The sequence below is a fragment of the Scyliorhinus canicula genome, chromosome 5 (assembly GCF_902713615.1).
Source record: "Scyliorhinus canicula chromosome 5, sScyCan1.1, whole genome shotgun sequence".
Taxonomy (NCBI): domain Eukaryota; kingdom Metazoa; phylum Chordata; class Chondrichthyes; order Carcharhiniformes; family Scyliorhinidae; genus Scyliorhinus; species Scyliorhinus canicula.
This window is the reverse complement of record NC_052150.1, coordinates 169,017,519-169,036,651: the sequence shown is the minus strand read 5'-3', so window position 1 is coordinate 169,036,651 and position 19,133 is coordinate 169,017,519. Positions and strand designations below refer to the sequence as shown.

Sequence of the window (19,133 nt, the reverse complement as noted above, 5' to 3'; positions counted from 1 at the left end):
CCACGCAGACATGGGGAGAACGTGCAAACTCCACACGGACAGTGACCCAGGGCTAACCACTGCACCACACACCACCCTTCCCCTTAATTATCTATAACTTAAGTCAAATCACCCCTTATTCTTCTAACTTGTGGGGAATATGTGCTGGCTTATTACATCCTCCTTATAGCGTAGTGCTTGAAGTCCTGGTATCAATCTAGTAAATATATTGTGTATTTTGATAAAGAGCAATTTATCCTTCTCAAGGTGTGATGCCCAGATTTGCCTCAAGTGCTCCAAGTATTGTCTAAAACAGCTTTGTTTGGCTGAAGCATGACTTATACCTCCTTGTGTTCATTCTCTGGGTATATAGGCCAGCATTCTAGTAGACTTTTTGATTATTTTCTCCACTGGTTCATGACATTACAATGATCAGACTACTTAGCGGGGAGGTGGTAGTGTAGTAGTATGGCCGCTGATCTAGTAATCAGGCCTACTGCTCTGTGACCCAGTTTCAAATCCCACCGTGGCAGATGGATGGAATTTGAATTCAATAAAAAGAAATCTGGAATTAAAAGTCACTAAATCATTGTTGATTGTTGGAAAAACCCACCTGATGCGTGAATGCCCTTTAGGGACGGAAATCTGCTGTCTTTACCTGATCTGGCCTACGTGTGACTCCAGTTGTATGTTAACTGCCCTCTGAAGTGGCCCAGCTAGCCATTCAGTTCAAAGGCCATTAGGAATGGGCAACAAATGCTGGCCTAGCCAGCGAAGCACACATCCCATAAAAGAATGTGGGCTGGAATCACCTTTTTTGGAGGCGATGTGCCGACGCCAGCGTGGGAACTGTAGCGTTTTACGACAGCAAAATCGGCGCCAACCCTTCATCGATCCTGCGACCGATGAGGCGCTAGCAGCAGCGCCGAGTAAAACTCCCGGCTCCCACGATATAAACAACTGGAGAATGTCCGAGTCCATGGCCGCACATGCGCACGGCAATGACCTGCAGCGGGCAGGCCGTAAAACATGGTGCCGGACGTGCGGGCACCTGACCTGCCAAATAATGTCTCCCTGTCCATCCCCTGGCAACCCCCTGGCCACATCCCACCAGTCCCCGCGGAAGCACCCCCCCCGGCTAGCAACACGGCTCCGGCCCGACTGTGGCGACACTGTACATAGTCCGCAGCCACTACGCCATGTTCCCGCATGGATGAGACCACACGTCAAGTGTGGTCAGGAACTCGGCCCATTGGGGGCGGAGCATCCTGAAGGGCCTTCAGGATATGCGCCAACGGCGCAGTGCAACGCGATTTCGGAGGGGATGGGGATACAAAACCAGCGTCAAACCGCCGCCGCCCCCGATTTGGCCGTCAGAAGGGATTCTCCGCCCAATCGGTGATTACGAAATCGGAGTCGAGGAACAATGAATCCTGCCATGAATCCTGCCATCCTGCCATGGTCTCCCAAGCCTCTTTGGATCTCCACTATTTCTAGCTTTTTCACCATTTAGAAAGCACCCTATGCTATTTTATATAGTTTTAAGGTGATTGACTTCACATTTGCCTGCACTGAAATTGTGTGCCATCGTTTTGCCCATTCACTGAACTATCATTATGCGCGGAATTCCCCAGGTCTTGTACACCCTGCCACTGCTGCCAGCGAGAATTTGCCATTCAGCCAAAACTCCATCCACGGGAGCGGGACTGGAGACTCCCACCACAGGCAATGTCGGAGAGTTCTGGCCTATTTCTTTGCAATTATATACTTCTACCTACACTTCTTCCAATGCTGCCTTTCAGCGTGGATTTTCATCAGAAAATGTGGACATGTGAGGCTGGATTCTCCGCCCCTCCACTTTTTTGCCCCGACCCGCTGGTCGGCCTCTCCGTTCCGCTGGCCGGTCAATGGGGTTTCCCATTGTGGGACAGCCCCAAGCCGTCGGAAAACCCCCGGGTGCCGGGAAAATGGAGAATCCCGCCAGCAGAGAATCCCGCCCGGGGATTTCCATTCCATCATCAAAGTCACTAATGACGGGGCAGCACGGTGGCCTAGTGGCTAGCACAACCGCCTCACGGCGCTGAGGTCCCAGGTTCGATCCCGGCTCTGGGTCACTGTCTGTGTGGAGTTTGCACACTCTCCCCGTGTCTGCGTGGGTTTCGCCCCCACAACCCAAACAATGTGCAGAGTAGGTGGATTGGCCACGCTAAATTGCCCCTTAATTGGAAAAAATAATTGGGTAATCTAAATTTTTTTTTAAAAAGTCACTAATGACTTATTCACTGCGGACATTTGCTAACTTTCCTTCTTTGGGTCAATTTATTCTAATCCCACTGAAGTTTGCTCTTTTCAATACTAGCACCCAATTCATGGTCATTTGCTATTTTAAGTTGAATCAAACTGTGTTATAGTCACAATTTCCAAATTGTTTTCCAGCCTTCATGTCAGTTATTTATCACTCCTCATTTCCCAGCATGCTTATTTGCCTGTTGGGCTAAAAAGTATAGCATATCTCGGAAGCTGCCCAGGGTGCATTTCAAAATCTATTCCTCATTTTGACTACTGTTGATCGTACGATAATTCTAAAAATTATATAATCACTCAGTATAATTGCCTCTCTCTGCAGGCATCTAGGAACAAGAGAACAAAAATTTCATTCGAGACAGAGGGGGGAAATTCATAATTCAAGATAAAACTACGGCCGTGATTCAGCGGACTCAAGTTAAAGTCTGCTCAATGGGGCATTTAACGGGGTTTGTTAGCAGCTGCAGCGCAGTGAAACGTCCCGCTATCCAACGGCACTTTGCCGTTCATTTTAGCCTCAGGATGTTTCTCCCCCACTTAAGAGGTTTTCCTGCTGGCAAGCTTAAGCTCATGCGAAGGCCACAAAGAATCCAGCACAAGTTTGTAGAGTCAAAGGGAAAGTAACTTTATTGACAACAATATGTACACAGCAGCAGTCGTTCACCACTGCTTCCTTCACTAGCCAGTACCGCATTGGCCAGCTTTATTTATACAACTACTAATGATTGCCCTGTCCCCTTCATTGGGGAAGCTCATACTCTATGTAGCGAACGTCAATTCACACGAGACGGAGAGTTGAAGTGAACAGTGGTTTTAATCAGCTAGAACTGTGCCTGAAACTGCTCTGTACTGAGTGCCGCTTACAGGCTGCAGATCTATATACCTCCCCCGAGGGGGCGGAGCCATAGGCAGAGCCCACGAGGGCACCAACATAATACAATGTAATGTAATGTAATACCATTGTGGGCCATAAATGGAGCCCACAAGGGCATCAACATAATACAATGTAATGTAATGTAATGCAATGTAATACAATGGTGAATGGTAGCCTTAATACATTCACTACACTCCAAGAGTGAATATGTCCTATGAGCTCCTGAATTGTGTTTTTTGAACTTTGCAAACTGCTGTTCCTTAAACCTGGAAAACGGACAAAAGGACAGATTTAGTGCTGCCTGTTTTATTTGAAGCTGAGTGACTGCTATGGGGAGCTGCAGAGAGGGAAAGAAATGGTTGCAGTTGAAGGTTTGGCCTGGCCTGAGTTCCAGCTTGGTACTGGATTTACGCACTTCCTGCCTACCTTCCTGAATTTCCACAGCCTGCAGCAGAAGGAGGGGAGGAGGAGCCGGAACTGTTTGCTTCTCGTTTCATCTGCAGGGTCCTATGGCCTGAGGCCCACCAGGAAACAGGAGGTTGCTGCAGCACTTGGAGTGGAATGAAGGGGAAAGGAAGGTTGGTGCATCTGGACTTTATTTCATTTTCATCTGCTGATTGCGCTGAGATGGGATAACATCCCACTAGGGGATTTTCACAGTAACTTTATTTAAAACCTATTTGTGACAATAAGCGATTTTTGTTTCATTTAATCCGTGTTATGCTGGGTCCCTGCTGCGCTGAAGACCCCCCCCCCCCCCCCCCCGCTGAATCGAAGACCTTTTGGAAGACCAGCCCACTAGCCTTTCCCCGTCGCGCTTGGGGGAACCAGACAGTCCTTTTGTGCCTCACCTTCCTGCTCCTCCCTCCCGTTTCCTCCCTTGCCCTTGGGGCACTGGTCCATCTCCCTGCGCCCCATCATTCTGTGCCTTTCCCCCTTCAATTGCTCTCTCCCTCCCCCTTCTCCACTATCATCCACGTCTGACTGGGATGGCAGCAATGCCGCCTACGCCAGTTGCGGGGCTCTCTACGCGGGACTGGCGGCCTCCACCCTCCCCACTGCTTCTGAGGCTCCATCACCGTTTCGCCTCATGACACATACTCAGGGTGAAGTGTTATGCCCACCCTATCATGTCAATCGAGGCCTGCGCCTGTGCTATGGCCAAAGCTGTCGGCCCATCGGCCATTGTTGTAGCCTCGAAGGTGTATGGAAAGTCTGTCCTCGTTCTGAGAGCCGAGTGGGCGGTCCACCTCGCACTGGAAAAGGGACAGGTGGGATGTTGGACCCGCTAGAGGCAACAGAGTTATTCTCTCTAATGTCCCGCCCTTTATTCCCATGGATCTCCTCCTCCCCTAACTCCATCTACTGGGGAGGTCCGGTCCGGGGTGGTACCACTCCCGCACGGCCTCAAAGACGCCACCCTCACATGTTTTCTCCTTCCGGTGCCAGGTCTTTGTTTGCCTGGCCCGGGAGGAGGTCCTGGAAGGAGCTTTTGAGATCCTTTTCTAGGATAAAACTCACCATGTCTTCTGGTGGCGTGCAGTGTCATGCCTGCAAGAAGTTGGGGCTGTACCCACCAAGGCATCCGCAGCTGGTGCCGCCACACCCTCTCCTTCCACTGGCCTGGCAACTAAAAACCCCCGGTGGGGGTAGCCATGCCGGCACCCACCCACACCTCGGATGCCGGCATGGAGGTGAGGGAGCTTCCGCATGACCGGAAGGCGTGAAGAAGTCAACAGGACGCTTCGACAGCAGTCAGGTTAGGATCTCTCTGACCCTGACTGACCCAATGCCCCTGGCTACTTGCTCGGGTACAGGCATCATGCCTCAGCCACCATCACCCAGCAACAACCCCGGCCCGGTTTTAGTCATCGGATGCCGGGCCCGGCGACATTTCTGCTCAGGCCCCTGTGGGTGGCGCTGGTGAGGTGCGCAACCTCGACTCAGAGGGTGCTCTGTCCCAGCCGGAAACTCGGGGGAGGAGCATTGAGGGATGAGGAGACAACCCGGGGGGAGGGGCCTCCAGAATGGTCTCACAAGTGTGTGACACTCTTCCCCACAGACGGTGTCACTCCAGGTTCATTCCTATCAATGTCACGCCTTGTCCACAAAAGCAAAGAGGGGATAGTGAGGAAAACCTAAGATCTGTCGCTGCCCTCTCAGCAAGGTGCAATTTAGCACCCGAGACCTGTTTGATTTCTCTGGGGCAGGGGCTGCGATAACCCCCTACTTCTTGGGTTCTTAGCGAGTTAAGGTTTGGAGAACCCTCTGTCCCAACTGCTGTCTTCAGGCATCTCCGCCGCCATCCCGGAGCAGTTTCTGGAGATACTTCCAGGGCCTTCTGGTGACCGGGCACTGGGCCCAGAGCAGGGATCTGCACTACCACCTCCCTCTGGCCCGGGATCCCGGGAAGAGCCCAAGGAGATCCCGTCTGTTGACGATCCTGGTGGCAGGATCGAGGCAGCCCCTGGGCCTGTGATATCCGCAGCACTCAGTGTGGGGGAGGACCCGTACCCAGAGGGTGACCGCTAGAAGGCTGTCAACTGATTGGTGTTGGGAGTGGAGGGTGCACATGAGGCTCACTTGTGCCCAACACTGTGTTGCCCCTCCCCCCTCTGGGGGACTTCTGGAATCTGTCACATCATAAGATCACAAGACACAGGAGCCATTTGGCCCATCGGGTCTGCTATGCCATTCAATTGTGGCTGATATGTTTCTCATCATAATTGAGGGATTTTCTTTGCCTCGATAGATAGTTCAGGCAGTGCCGTATTGGTTCCCCCTCCACCGACCCCCATCCCTCCCTCCCCACCAAACCCCATCCCTCCCTCCCCACCACCTCCCTTCCCTCCTCCCCACCAACCCCCATCCCTCCCTCCCCACCAATCCACATCCCTCCCTCCCCACCAACCCCCATCCCTCCCTCCCCACCAACCCCCATCCCTCCCTCCCCACCAACCCCCATCCCTCCCTCCCCACCAACCCCCATCCCTCCCTCCCCACCAACCCCCATCCCTCCCTCCCCACCAATCCCCATCCCTCCCTCCCCACCAACCCCCATCCCTCCCTCCCCACCAACCCCCATCCCTCCCTCCCCACCACCTCCCTCCCCTCCTCCCCACCAACCCCCATCCCTCCCTCCCCACAAACCCCCATCCCTCCCTCCCCACCACCTCCCTCCCCTCCTCCCCACCAACCCCCATCCCTCCCTCCCCACCAACCCCCATCCCTCCCTCCCCACAAACCCCCATCCCTCCCTCCCCACCACCTCCCTCCCCTCCTCCCCACCAACCCCCATCCCTCCCTCCCCACCAACCCCCATCCCTCCCTCCCCACCACCTCCCTCCCCTCCTCCCCACCAATCCCCATCCCTCCCTCCCCACCAACCCCCATCCCTCCCTCCCTCCCCACCACCTCCCTCCCCTCCTCCCCACCGACCCCCATCCCTCCCTCCCCACTAACCTCCATCCCTCCCTCCCCACCACCTCCCTTCCCTCCTCCCCACCAACCCCCATCCCTCCCTCCCCCCCACCACCCCCCTTCCCTCCTCCCCCTTTATGCTGCACAGAGGTGAGGGTATCTGGTCTCTCCAGTGAAACGTTTAGTGCTTGTACACTTTGTTTTTGTATAACTGTGTTGTTAACCATTTTAATAATCAGAATATCCTACCACCCACCCTCCCCCTCCCTCCCTCCCTCCCCCATACGTTGGTACAGAGACGAGGGCACACAGTTTCTCCAGCGTAAATTGAGTGTTTATCCCGTTTGGCCTTGTACAATGTAATAAAAATATATCATGGGATAACCAATAGTCCCCAGGCAATAGGATTCAGGCAGATGAAAACAGTTCACCAGCAGGAAAGGCTCCTTGGAGACCGGGGTGCCATTTTGTCCAGCAGCCCCGATCTTCCCCCCCCCCCCCCCCCCCCCACACCCCCACCCTTTCAGATCCCCTCCTGCTCTTTTGATCCCCTCTCCACTCACCTCCCCAACTTGAGGAGGGCCCCTCAACCACTAACTGGCAAGGCTCCCCCCCCCCTTCCCCGACCTGATCCCTGGCAGTGCCAACCTAGCACCTGGGCACCCTGGCACTTGCAAGTCTGGCACCCAGGCAGCGACACTGGACTCATGAAGTATCAGGATGGCACTGCCATGGTGCCAGGATGTCTGGGTGCCAGGGTAGTGCCATGGTGCCAACTTGCCATGTCCCCGACCATTCAGGCATGTCCAATGGCTTTGGGGACCAACCCCCCCCCCTCCCCCCCCCCCTCCCCCTCCCCCCCCCCCTCCCCCCCCCCCCCCGACCTGATCCCTGGCAGTGCCAACCTAGCACCTGGGCACCCTGGCACTTGCAAGTCTGGCACCCAGGCAGCGACACTGGACTCATGAAGTATCAGGATGGCACTGCCATGGTGCCAGGATGTCTGGGTGCCAGGGTAGTGCCATGGTGCCAACTTGCCATGTCCCCGACCATTCAGGCATGTCCAATGGCTTTGGGGACCAACCCCCCCCCCCTCCCCCCCTCCCCCCCCCTCCCCCCCTCCCCCCCCTCCCCCCCCCCAGGTGTCGTTACGGCTGGCCACTGTTTGGTGCCCTGACAAGGTCTCCCAGGTGATGCCGCTCAGGGAGATGCAAGTGTGTCTGGCCCTTTGGAATCCCCCTTGCCCGTGACCCCTTGAGCTTTGTCTTCTGTGACTGCAGAAATTGTAGCTGCCCTACTGCAGGACAGCCAAAGGAAATTGGGTGACTCCAGAGGATGGACACCAAGATCATCCTAGGCAACGGGGATAACTGGTCAACAGACTATCTCCACCCCTGCTGCAGATGGAATGGGTGGGCCAAGAGGAAATTGTAGGGAATGCAAGATTAGGAAGTTTTGAATTCACATTTGGTTGCAAAGGTACACTATGATTCTTATGACACTTTCGCAAATAATAGTTCCCCAGTACATTAATGAGGGCTGAAGCAATCATGCATGTGCAGAGAAGCAGAGGTATTTACCCGGGCTTTGTGATCCATGAGCAAGAAGAATCCCATGCACTCTGAGCCTTTGACCTTCATATGAACAGCTGTCCCTAGTCCCTAGCATTGTAAGTACTATACCCTGTTGTTTCCCTTCAGTTGTTTGGTTAAGGTGACCCACCCAGATAACCTTGCAGCATTTTGATATATCCGCAACATGAGCAGTATTGGTTGTTTGTAGCTACGATGTTTAGTCAAACACCTTTATCCTTCCCCTGCGGCCCACACCCTCCCCCCGCCCCTCCGTAACCATTGACGCCCCAATGTAAAATTTGACCATTCAACCCTCCCCCCATCATCCAGATTAACGTCCATGTCCCCTACCTAACCGAGGAACCCACCCTTGTCATAGTAGATCTGCATGCTCCCCCATTCTGCTGATCCCCAGAATCTGCTTCTCCTGCCGTATCTCCTCCAACAACCCACAAGCCCCTTAACCCGTCATCATTGAACCCTCATCCGTTGACTCTACCAACTCTCACTGCCCCTTCTAACCCTCACCATCACTTTCTATCACCAATTCCTTCAGTATGCCCACCGCCAGGACTGAGCAGTTGATGCCACAGGCCTTACTATGTAGTGCAGGCACCCATCCTACCCACTGGTAAAGTACCAGTGGTGGGAGGAGAATCTAAAGTGATTATTAATTGGCCACTTAAAGGCTTCATTGGACCAAGGGTGGGCAGGCCATACAACACCTGCCCTGCCACGAGTAAAATACTAGTGGGGTGGTTTTGCAACGGAATGGTGCCTCCACCACCCACCTGCCAGCCGTCTCACGGTGGGGCATCAAATTCCAGTCAAACTTTGTGTATACTTGAAGATGGAATGAAACACATCAGTTAACAAGCTAGACAACAATCACTACAAAAATACTGAAGATGGTTAACAAACGGTGACATATACATTCACATATTTCAGAAGTACACACATTGATGCAATAAATAACTTATTAATTCCCGGTGTTTGATCATTCTCCATACCTTCATACTTTATCGAACAAAGATCATTTTTGGTGCCATAAATCCTCCACCTGCTCCACGCTCCTGATCCTTTGTACAGCATAATATTTTCCTCTTTCCTGTTTCCATAGTTGAAGTAGAGGTCGGCTCCTTCGATGCTAAAGAGTGTGTCATTCCTGCACCCCCATGACTGCAGATCGCTGGTTACATTGCATGAATAGAGAGTTACCTGAACCCAGGTTACCTTGCTGGGAACTCCGAGGCACAGTTTGAACTTGATGTTCATGAGCCTCTTACCAGAAACCCATCTAAATTGCTGTGATTCCGCAGCAGTGTTACAAGCCGTCGCTACCACAGATGTTTCACTTCTTGCCTCCACACACTTGCTATGGTCTTCATTGAATATTCCAAAAATGTTGGGATCTGAAACACAAACAGCACGGATTGTTAGGTTTCCTTTTATGCCTTCTTAATTCTGCTGCACCCTTAATAATTCAATGGTTACTTTTAATTTTGACTAAGCAGGATGACAAAAACAGTAGGTTAGTGCTAGTAGGGGATTTTAACTACCCCAGTATTTATTGGGATAGTTTTTGTGATAGGATTAATTAATGACCTCATAATGACCCCAGAGAGCAGAGACCAGAATATGATTGGGGGAAAGAAGCGTGGGCCTAAGACTACTTTAAACATAAATAAGGGTCATTCTAAGGGCATGAAAGTGAACTAGCTAAAGTAAACCAGCAAATTAGGTTGATTAAGGTCAATCGAGTTGAAGTGGCAGACATTTAAGGGGATATTTCAAAATACACAGAATGGATACATTCCAACAAAAAAGAAAGGCCAGGATTCGCCTAGTCCACTCGATAGCGGCGCGATTCGCGATGGCGTGTTGAATAATAATCATCTTTATTATTGCCACAAATAGGCTTGCATTAACACTGCAATCAAGTTACTGCGAAAATCCCCTAGTCGCTACACTTCGCCGCCTGTTTGGCTACAATGAGGGAGAATTCAGAATGTCCAATTCACCTAACAAGCACGTCTTTCGGGACTTGTGGGAGGAAACCGGAGAACCAGGAGGAAACCCACGCAGACATGGGGAGAACGTGCAGACGCCATACAGACAGTGACACATGACAGGAATCGAACCGGAGTCCCTGCCGCTGCGAAGAAACAGTGCTAACCACTGTGTTACTGTGCCACCCTATGGCCCCTGGGGTTATTGATCTCGCTACTCAGGGGGAAAGTTCCTTCTTATCCACTCTATCTATGTCCCTCATAATTGTGTACACCTCAATCACGGCCCCTCCTCATCCTGCTCTGTGGAAAACAAAGCCCACCGAGTCAGCCTTTCTTCATAGCTGAAATGCACCAGCCCAGGTAACATACCGGTAAATCTCCTCTGCACCCTCTCTAGTGTAATCACATCCTTCATATAATGTGGTGACCAGAACTAGGCACAGTGCTCAATTTGTGGCACAACAAGTATTTTATACAACTCCACCATAACCTGTCTGTTCTTACATTCTATGTCTCGGTTAATAAAGACAATTATCCCATATGCTTTCTTTTTTTTACTTCTTTATAAATTTAGAGTACCCAATTATTTTTTTTCCCCAATTATGGGGCAATTTAGCGTGGCCAATCCACCTAACCTGCACATAGATATCATAGAATTTGCAGTGCAGAAGGAGGCCATTCGGCCCATCGAGTCTGCACCGGCTCTTGGAAAGATCACCCTACCCAAGGTCAATACCTCCACCTTATCCCCATAACCCAGTAACCCCACCCAACACTAAGGGCATTTTGGACACCAAAGGCAATTTATCATGGCCAATCCACCTAACCTGCACATCTTTGGACTGTGGGAGGAAACCAGAGCACTGGAGGAAACCCACGCACACACGGGGAGGATGTGCAGACTCCACACAGACAATGATCCAAGCCGGAATCGAACCTGGGACCCTGGAGCTATGAAGCAATTGTGCTATCCACAAGGCTACCGTGCTGCCCAACATCTTTGGGTTGTGGGTGTGAAACCTGTCGTGTTATTGACCCTGGGGTAACACGGACTGCAACTGGATGCAGTAAGACTCCAAAGTAGACACCAAACTTAGACGTTGGTTCAATACGATTTATTGAACTTCTGTAACAAGGCACACAGCTTGCTGTGGGTTGACACTCTACTACTCTACGTATGCTAATACTAACTAGCTCAACCAGGCTAGCCCTGAGCCACGTGTAGAAGGTGCTAACTAATATATACACCCTGACTGTCACTACAGTTGTCACCAGTGGAAAGAGGCGGAGTGCTGATGCCTCGTGTGTTTTATAGTAGGAAGCTCCCCTCTAGTGTTCTGTCTAGTGATTGGTTGTGTTCTGTCCTGTGTGTTGATTGGCTAACCTGGGTGTCTATCACTGCCTGTTTTTACCTCATGATGAGTGTGTGTGCATATTATGACAAAACCCATGTGCAAACTCCACACGGACAGTGACTCAAGGCCGCGATTCGAACCCGGGTCCTCAGCACCGTAGTCCCAGTGCTATCCAGTGCACCACCATTCGGCCCTTCCATGTGCCTTCTCAAACAACTTATCTGCCTGTCCTGCTGCCTTCAGGCGCAGGGACATGCACCCTAAGATCCCTCTGGTCCTCTATACGTTCTAGTGTCCTATCGTTCAGTGTGTATTCCCTCTTCTTGTTAGGCCTCCCAAAATGCATCATCTCACACTTTTCAGGGTTAAATTCCATTTGCCACTGTTCTGCCCATCTGACCAGCCCATCTAAATCATCCTGCAGTTTAAGACTTTCCTCCTTGCCGTTTACCACACTACTAATTTTAATGTCATCTGCAAATGTACTGATAGTAACTCCTACTTCCACGCCTAGATCATCACAAACACTACAAACAGCAAGGAACCCAGGACTGGACACAGGTTTCCAGTCACAAAAACAGCCTTCGACCATCACCTCTGCCTCCTGTCACTAAGCCAATTTTAGATCCAATGGGTGGGTTGGCTTAAGAGGGAAGCTTGTATCCAATGGACTTTAGAAGAGTAAGAGGTGAGTCGATTAAAACATGCAAGAACCTAAGAGGTCTTGACAGGATGGGTGTGGAAATATTGTTTTCCCTTCTGGAAGAATCTAGAATGAGGGTTCACTGTTTAAAAATAAGGCATCGTCCATTTAATACTGAGGTGAGGGGAATTGTTTTTCTCTCAGTGGTGTTGTAAGTCTCGTTCTCAAAAAGGTGGTGAAAGCAGAATCTTTGAATATTTTCAAGGAAGAGGTAGATAGATTATTGATAAGGAAAGATTATTGGTGGTAGGCGGGAATGTGGAGTTATGGTTACAATTAGATCAGCCATAATCTTATTGAATGGGGCTGGTTTAGCTCACTCAGCTAAATCGCTGGCTTTTAAAGCAGACCAAGCAGGTGAACAGCACGGTTCAATTCCCGTACCAGCCTCCCCGGACAGGCACCGGAATGTGGCGACTAGGGGCTTTTCACAGTAACTTCATTGAAGCCGACTCGTGACAATAAGTGATTTTCATTTTTCAATGGCAGAGCAAAGTCGAGGGTCCGAGTTGCCTACTCCTGCTCCTAATATGCATGTTTACATATATGTTCATATAAAAGGTATGATGAGAGCAGAATTCTTAAGGTGTGATGTACCGTCAATTACCACAAGATGAGAATGGTGGAACAAGCAAGGCTTTATTGAACAAGATGTTGTGCCTCCTGTAGCTGGAACCAGAATGGCTGCAGTGCAGGAGAGCACACACTTTTATATGCCGCCTGCTGGGCGGAGCCAGCAGGCAGGGATTTACCGTCATACCTGTAATATACAGGCAGTGCTATATTACATACAATATACTACAAGTGGTGTTTACTACAAGTGGTGTTTACCACAAGGTGCAATCAGGTGAATATTTTGGGCCAGTGTGTAGCAAGTCCAACAAGAGAAGGTGTGATTCTGGACTTAGTTTTAGGAAATGAATCAGGGCAGGTGAAAGGAGTAAATGTTTGAGAACATTTTGGTGGTAGTGATCATAGTTCAGTTGGTTTTAACATCATTTTGGAAAAGGACAAAGATAAAACAGGAGTTAAAGTTCTAAACTGGGGCAAGGCCAATTTACGAAACTGAGGAACGATTTTTCAAACATGGACTGGAAACAGCTACTTAAAAGTAAATCAGTGTCGGAACAGTAGGAGGCATTCAAAGTGGAGAAGGATTTCAGAGTAAACATGTTTCCAGAAAGAAATATGGTGGGACAGCCAAATCTAGAGCGCCTTGATGTCAAGGAGCTTACAGGGTACGATAAGACAGAAAAGGAAAACTTATGTCAGATACTGGGCCCTCAATACTATCGAAAGCCGAGAGGAGTATAGAAAGTGGAGGGATGTAATCAAAAAAGATGTTAGAAAAGGAAAGAGGGGACATGAAAGAATATTGGCAAACAAAATAAAGTAGAAGCCAGAAATGTTCTGGGCGCGATTCTCCGCAAATGCGGAGAGTCGTGAAGGCTGCCGTGAAACTGGCCGTGTTTCACGGCAGCCTCCGCGCCCCCTCCCGGGACCCGATTCTCCTCCCCGGTCGGGGCTAGCAGCGCGGCCCCGTGAAGAATGGCATCGCGGGCTTAGCGATCGTCGCTAAGCCCGCGCTCCAAGGGTCACGGCGGCTGACACGCACGATGACGTCAGCCGCGCATGCGCGGATTGGACGGCTCCAACCCGCGCATGCGCAGATGACATCATCACGCATATGCCGCAAACCCGCGCATGCGCGGGCCGTCATGCCCCTCAGCCGCCCCGTGGACTGATCCTGCGGGGTGGCGAAGGAACAAAGAGTGCGCGGGTTTCGGAACCTTGGCACGGCTGTGGTGCGGCCGTGCCAATCGGTGCCATGGTTATCTGGAACGGCACTTTGCGGCCATTTTCACGAACGGTGAGAGCAGGTGTGTTTGCGTTCGTGAAAACGGCCGTAAAAGCCTGGGAACTCGGCCCATCGGCCAGGGGAGAATCGCTGTTCGCCGTAAAAAAACGGCGAGCAGCGATTCATGTCGTGGGGCGGCCGTGGGGGAGGGGGGGGGGGGGGGAATAGCGGGAGGTTGGGAAAAATGTTAGGAAGGCCCTCCCGCGATTCTCCGACCCGTCGTGGGCAGCAGAGAATCACGCCCTCTATCTATACATTCAGAGCAAAACAAAAATGAAGGAAGGCATAAGGTGCATAAAAGACCAAAAAGGTAACCTACTCCTGGAGATGAAGGATGTGGTTCTTTCCACATAGATAAATACTTTCCAGGCAAGATTCTCCCAAAATTGAATAATGTATTCTAGCGAGCGCCTTTAGCCACGTGTTTCCTGGCACTTGTAAGGCTTGCATTGAATAAAGGGCCTGAACAGGGAGTGCGCGACCGAGGCTGCACATAGCCCCATTTTGTGCAGTGGGGAACTCCACTCGCTGGAACTCCCCAGTGAAGCCACAGATTGGGACACTGCTTTTTGTGGTACTTATTAATGATTTGGAGATAAGTTGGCCATATGGTTGATAGCGAAGAGGAGAGCTGGACACTGCAGACAGGTACCAAAGGACTGGTCAGGTGGGCAGAAAAGTGGTAAATGTAACTCAACCCAGAGAAGTGTGAGGTGATGCATTTGGGAGGTTAAGCAAGGCAAAGGATACAATAAATGGGAGGATATTGAGAGGTGTAGAGCAAATGAGGACTGAATGTCCGCCCATCCCTGACGGGTATTCCAGATGTGGTCTCACCAATGTTCTGTAAAACTGATGCATAGCTTCCCTAAGTTTGCATTCAATTCCCCTGGCAATAAATGCTAACATTATATTGGCTTTCCTAATTACTTTCTGCATACTAACCTTTTGTTATTCATGCATTAGGGCACCCAGATCCCTCTGCATCTTAGTGCTTTGCAATCTCACATTATTTAGATAATCTGCTTAGTTTTTATTTTTCCTGCCAAAATGGACAATTTCACATTTTCACACACCTTACTCCATTTGCCAAGTCTTTGCCCATTCATTTAAGCTATCTATATCCCCTTGTAGCTGCTTGTAGCTTCTTTGTGTCCTCTTCACATGTTACTATCCTGCCTATCTTCATGTCATCAGCAAATTTAGCAACCCTATCTTTGGTCTCTTCATCCAAGTCATTTATATAAATTGTAAAATGTTGAGGGCCAGCACTGATCCCTGTGGCACACCACTCATCACATATTGCCAACCAGAAAATTACCCATTTATACCTCCTATCTGTTTCCTGTTAACCAGCCAATCTCCTACCCATGCCAATATGTTACCCCCTATACCATGAGCTTTTATTTTTTGCAATAACATTTGATATGGCACCTTATCAAAATCCTTCTGAAAATCAAAGTACAGTATGTCCACAGGTTCCCCTTTATCCACAGCATATGTTACTTCTTCAAAGTAGTAGAGGCAGAAACCTTCAACTGATTTAAAAGGTGTCTGGATGTGCACCTAAAATGCCGTAATCTGTGGGGCCATAAACCAAATACTGAAAGCTGGAATTAGGCTCATTTCTTTGGCCAGTTCAGACACAATGGATCAAATGGCCTCTTCATGTGCCATAAATCTTCACTGATTCAATCAAAAAATGCCACTCTTCATCTCAAAGATGAATGATTTATTTCCCTGTGACATATCCAGCAGCTAACTCAAGCAAAGCTAATTATATGACATTGATCAATACAATTTAACCACAGCACTTTAATCTTTAATACACCCAGAAATTTCAACATTATCATTTATCTCAAGGCGAATTCAAAGAGAAATTAGACAAGATGAGAACGTATATCAACTGTACCATATTTTGATGAAAGTCTGATAGCTAGTCACCCTTTGAGCTGCCAACAGCTGGGTTATTCCAAAACTTTAGACGGACTTTTCATACACTTCAACCATCTTTTTACCATCCCACTCAACACGTCTGCCTGATTCTAGGTAATATTTAACACACAAGCAATATAATAATGTCAAGAAACATTAGCATCTTCTGCAGTATATCATATGTATATTTTGAAAACCTTGTTTCAAATCCCAACTGCCAATTTTAAAAAATTGTGTTGGTATGATTTTTGTTTTCATCTGATATCCAGTGATTGATAAACACGTCAAACCTGTCACATTCATTATTTATGTGACTTTGTAGACACAATCAAGTCAGATATTCCATTCTTTTTAGTGTAATGCTCCAACGAAGGTATAACTTTATTAAATGCAAGCCTCCCCGTCATTAAATGAAGGCCCCTGTGAGATGTATCATTTTGCAATCTGTGCTTAAATCAATGTCTCTCAGTATGAAGAATAGTTTCTGAATGCTATTTACTTTCAAAAGTAAACATTCGAACAAAGGTGACTTCCACTGATAAATATTCTTTGGCTCCATAAAATAACAGTAAATTGAAACAACTTCTAAATAAAGTACTGAGAGTCTAAAATATTTGCATGGACTCTTACATTTGGCAAAACTTACTAAAAGCGAATCTTAAAAATAAGACTAGCAAGTGTTGCATAATGATTAATTATAGAAACATAGAAGTTTACACCAAAGAAGATCACGGTGCAATGTACTTGAATGGAGTCTCTGAAACAGCCGCCCAATTCGTAAGTGTTGATATTAAGTTATGTAAAACAAGCCCAGAGCTAAAGTAGATGCTGCCTCCAAAATGCAAAAACAGTTGAAGGAGAAAGTTGCAATCTGAGTCTTTGGTTTCTAAAAGTTCCAAACATTTCAATGAGCTATAATGAAAAAACACCACAAGAAATAAAACATAAATAACCTACCTCCACATGTGACGGTTTGGATAGCACAAAGTAAAGCAACAGACAGAATTCCGCACATCATCGACATTTTGTTAGTTTTTTTTGTGCGAAGGTGATAAAGTTTTAAATGATCTTGCTTTCCCCCAAAACAAGGGAGTTGGTGATAAAGGAAACTCCTAATTAAAAGTACTCCTAGCAGAGGCTGAGCTGATAAGTACAGATGCACAAGTAGAATATCCTGTCATGTGACATGCAGTCAATAACAGGAATCCAGTCAAGAAAATTTGCTTTCATCAGCTTTATTTCATATTTACATTTCTCTTCCTTTACCCTGTCACAGGGAATCAGATACATATCATTTGGATAGTAACATTTTTAAGACTTTTTCGAACTTTCTCCCGATGATTAATTCATGGAAAAGGCATTGTGATATTTTGCTAATTTTCCTGATTTTCCAATTATATTGTGACTTTCACGGAAAAACAAAACAAAATTGCACCAGAGTGAAATTAAACTTCATCCCAAATCTGCGGAAAATAACAGTGGCAAATACATTTTTTTAAACTGGAAGATAAACGCCTTCATTTTTCTTTCCAGTGACAATGATGCTGGAGATGTGGTATTAGCATTGAGGGACCCCTGTGTCAACTTGATTTAAAGGTTTTGTTTGCATGCCTGTATTGTGTCACTGCATTATAAACATTTTGCTTAAACATGCTCGACCACATTTGGATGGGCACACATAATCTGTTGCAAAAGGTCTGGTGGGGAAATGGTGCCCACAGGTCTGTTCCAGTTCAGGGGCAGCACGGTAGCATAGTGATTAGCACTGTGGCTTCACACCGCCAGGGTCCCAGGTTCGATTCCCGGCTGGGTCACTGTCTGTGCGGAGTCTGCACGTTCTGCGTGGATTTCCTCCGGGTGCTCCAGTTTCCTCCCACAGTCCAAAGGCATGCAGGTTAGGTGGATTGGCTATGCTAAATTGCCTTTAGTGTCCAAAAAGGTTAAGAGGGGTTATTAGGTTTGGGGGATAGGGTAGAAGTGAGGGCTTAAGTGGGTCGGTGCAGACTCAATGGGCCAAATGGCCTCCTTCTGCACTGTATGTTCTATGTCCTGCTGGAAAAGAAAAACTCACCCTTTTAAGGCCCTTTAAGACAGTTCAGTACATTCATTCGGTTTAGTGTACATCACATCAACATATCCTTTTTTGACTTTCTTAGTTGGATTTTGGTGAAAAGTTAAGCTATTTTGTCAATATTAGTTACAACTTCAACATCATTGGCATTTATCCATTTGAAATGAATCACTTAATCTTGACAATGATCATGTTTGTTGTGATGCAAGTAATAAATTGCCAAGGGAGACAAGAGACCACATTTGTGAAATTTAAATTTCACACTTAAAACAAAAGGATTAATCACCTTTTTAAGTTAAAATTATGCATCTTAGACTAAAAAAGCTCAATCATGAATTAATCTTATACACTGAATTAGCATATATTCAATAGGCTGCAGGATTCAATTAGATTAACAGAAACATTAAAACCTTTAAAACCCATTTGCAAATTAGAAAGCAACCTGTAGTATGTGCACAGAGGAAACACACATGGAACAGCCAGCTGGATGCAACTTTTATTCTCTGTACACAATATCTCTCCACTCCCTGAAGGGTCTCCCTCCTTGACCTGCACCCAGGTCGGGGTTTTTATACTAGGAGGCCTCCCTCATTACCAGGGAGGTCATGTTCCATGGAGGCCGCGAGGGGCTGGATGGCCCTCACCCTTGACCTCCGTGCGGAGTGTAACATTAAAGGCTGTAAGCAATACCAGTTACTCCTGGGGTCCTCTACCTTTTTGTTTCTGAGGTACCCCCTTCTAGGAATATATAAAGGACTTAAGAGCAGGAATAGGCCATTCAGCCCTTGCAGCCTGTTCTGCTATACTTAAAGACAGTAGCTGATCTGGTTGTGGCTTCAACACCACTCTACACTCAAAGTTCCTTGGGCACCACGGAACACAAACTTTGCTCTATCAAAATTAGTTGTGTAATTAAACATAAGCATTTATTCTTATTTTCTTTCGCTTTGAATATGAAACTGGTGCTGAGCAACAATTCTGTCAAGATGTGGAGACATCTTTGATTTCCTAAATGTACTCTGCCTGTTCTAGCTACAAACACCCTTCT

The 19,133-nt window shown here is 48.2% G+C and overlaps 1 protein-coding gene across 1 annotated transcript in view; it reads right to left on the bottom strand.

Moving 5' to 3' along the window:
- mrc1a (mannose receptor, C type 1a) overlaps positions 1-17,169 on the bottom strand; it is a 213,876-nt gene extending 196,707 nt beyond the window's left edge. The window contains exons 1-2 of the mRNA XM_038798045.1: positions 16,972-17,169; positions 9,162-9,563 (exon numbers count right to left, since the gene is read on the bottom strand). Coding sequence (XP_038653973.1) covers positions 9,162-9,563; positions 16,972-17,038 — 469 coding nt within the window. The 5' untranslated portion in view covers positions 17,039-17,169. The remainder of the gene's footprint in view (positions 1-9,161; positions 9,564-16,971) is intronic.
- Positions 17,170-19,133: the final 1,964 nt, after the last annotated feature.